Source organism: Gavialis gangeticus, unplaced genomic scaffold, assembly GCF_001723915.1.
Source record: "Gavialis gangeticus isolate Ggan-Ray unplaced genomic scaffold, GavGan_comp1, whole genome shotgun sequence".
NCBI classification, from domain to species: Eukaryota; Metazoa; Chordata; order Crocodylia; family Gavialidae; genus Gavialis; species Gavialis gangeticus.
Window position 1 is genome coordinate 16,266,178 of NW_017729002.1, and position 2,661 is coordinate 16,268,838.

The 2,661-nt window shown below is 48.6% G+C and overlaps 1 protein-coding gene across 8 annotated transcripts in view; it reads right to left on the minus strand.

Annotated features, from left to right (window-relative positions):
• MGRN1 (mahogunin ring finger 1) overlaps positions 1–2,661 on the minus strand; it is a 213,561-nt gene that overhangs the window by 10,573 nt on the left and 200,327 nt on the right. For all 8 annotated transcript variants that reach the window (XM_019507531.1, XM_019507529.1, XM_019507530.1 and 5 more), the window contains 2 exons: positions 1,982–2,105; positions 824–869 (listed from right to left, as the gene is read on the minus strand). In XM_019507531.1, coding sequence (XP_019363076.1) covers positions 824–869; positions 1,982–2,105 — 170 coding nt within the window. The remainder of the gene's footprint in view (positions 1–823; positions 870–1,981; positions 2,106–2,661) is intronic.

Below are 2,661 nucleotides of genomic sequence, written 5' to 3' on the forward strand. Positions count from 1 at the left end.
TCAAACTGATCACTACGCAGCCCGGGGCAAAAAGGCTATGTACTGCTGCAAAATTGTCCATGGCATTTGGTTTGGGTTTTTTACTGACTCTGAATTTTCCTGTCCATTGTTGGTCAGTATCATCTCCTCCCCCTGAAACCCTACAGTGTAGGCCAGGAACAAGGAGACAGTGCTAGTTAAGTGGAGGCAAATGCCAGGGCTCTCTGCTTTGCACCCATCAGCCTGTCCTGGTCAAAACACTCTCTCAGGAAGGGAATTCAGGAGCCATTCCTCCCTGGCTGCCCCCAATCAGGGAAAAAAGGGCATTCTCTACTCTGAGACCAGCGGTTTTAAAACTCATGTTGGAATATTTGTTTTAACAACAGAATCTGAGGAACAAAACATCCTGGTAGAAGCATTTGTAAAAATCACCAGACTCAGGATTCTAGCAGAGACCCCATTTCTTTTGTGAAAGCCTGTCAGGCCATTCTAATCCCTGCACTCTGATGTATAGAAGGCTCCGGCTGTGTTTGTGCACAAGCACTAGAGGGCACATGATCCCTACTAGCATCACATAGAGCAGAAATAACAGGCTAGAGCACTTCAGGTGCTTTGCCATTTTCCAGCTCTTCTTTCCAAGGGAAAATGGAAATCCTAAACTGTTCCCCTGCAAAGGGATCCCTGCACATGAGAGACTGTAAATCTGGGGAACACACTCCCAGGAGACAGCCTAGGAGCCCTGAGGAACACTTTGCAGACAGAGTAGGAGAAGCCCATGCATAAATCAAAAAAGCCAGGACCTCTGGGGGCAGTCACTTCCAGCTTCACACTCCTCTCTGCTTACCTTGCTGCAGAGATGAGGCCTCCTCAATTTCTTCAGCTGTCATGCTCTGTAAAAAGGAAGAGCAAAATTATCTCTGCATGCTAGACTCCTTTGCCCTTGGATTCAATATCCTGTAGTACTGCTCACAGGAGAGCTGTACCTAACATCAGTTAGATACAGCTGATGCCCTAATAGAGGATGCCCTAATGATATGCACATTAGCATATCATTGGCTTGGGGAACAAGGGTGTCTATCTCCTTAGGCAGAAAACATCCCTCTGGCAGCAGCAGAGTAACTTCTGGAGGTTCCCCAACATCAAAGATGCTGTAGGGTTCCCACACTCCAGCATACCCACCCAAGTTCCCACACTCTATATCCACTTCTGGGGAAGGAAGAGGAAGCTGACATAGCTCCTTTGCTAGCGTTGATGGCACTCGGCCTTTGTTGTATTCTCTTGCGGTAGGGCATGGGGAACCAAGGCTTTTTTGCTATGAGTGAATCTCAGTCTTAATACACACTGGCTACAGCATGAGACACTGGTCGTGCCCAGCTGGGTTTGTGAACAAACCTTGGGAAACAGTTCACCAAGGGGCTAAGAACCAGGAGGTGCACTGCACAACAAACTACAAATATTACCAGTGTTAAAAGGTCTCACACACAGTGCCCTGGGCCTTTTCATGCCTTTCACTCTGGTAGAAATGTCCCATTACAATATTGTTCTTTGTTAATGGGAATAGAAGGAGAGTTTAAAACAATAACACACTTTGCCCTCTCCAATTAACGCTTGTTGCACTATGCAACCCTGGGCGAAGGCATTCTGATCACTCCCATGATCAGGTAACAAAAAGGGCTCCTTCTCACATAGGCAGCATAGGAAAGTCACGGCACAAAGAGAAGGTTGGCAGAGACCCAGTAGAGTTAACATAGGAAAGGAGTAATGTCCTGTGCTTCTCTGGAAGGTCCCCATCTACACCAACTCCAGCCCCCTTTGCATACGTGTACTAAAAGGTTTCAACCAAAGCAGCTGGCTAAGTCCTGGGATTCCTGATGTACAACTTCCCCAGGCCATTCCCTTGGTCCTAAAATAGGGGAGTAGAGTGGCCCTAGCATGTTGCTCTGAGCCCACAGGTCAGGAAGCTGCCAGGGCACCTGCAGCAGAGTTTAGAAGGGGGACTTACTTCTGGAGAGCTGCCCTCTCTCAGAACCAGCTCAGCACCACTCAGTGCTGGCTGGGAGTCGGAGTCCTCTGACAGCTTCTCCTCATCTTCTTCATGGATTGGAGATGAAGGAGATCTTAATGTACTGGGGAAGAAGATGAGAGAGAGATTCAAGTTACAAAAAGCTGCAACGCATGTACAGTAAGTTCTAGTCCCGTAAGTGCTTTCCAGCTATGAGACTCAGATACCAGGTACATAGAGTACCACAGAAACTGGAGCCACACACTAGGGCAGAGACCAGCAGCCAAGTGGTGCACAGACAGGAGGGAAGTGTAATGTATGGCCCATCACAGAGAGTTCTAGAAGAGCTTGGCACCCTCTCAGAGGGCCCTATCGCCCAGCTCCAAAGGTTTCATAGTTTCATAGATTTACGGTTGGAAGGGACCTAGTAGATCTTCTAGCCCGACCTCCCGCCAGGGCGGGAGAACAACAAAACCCCAAAACAAAAACGGGACTCAAATGAGTCCAGCCAGGTAGGCATCCAGCCTCTTCTCAAAGACCCCCAGGGTAGGGGCCAGCACCACTTCCCTTGGAAGTTGGTTCCAGCTCCTAGCCACCCTAACTGTGAAGTAGTTTTTGCGGATGTCCAATCTATACCTCCTCTCCATCAACTTGTGCCCATTACTCCTTGTTATGCCAGC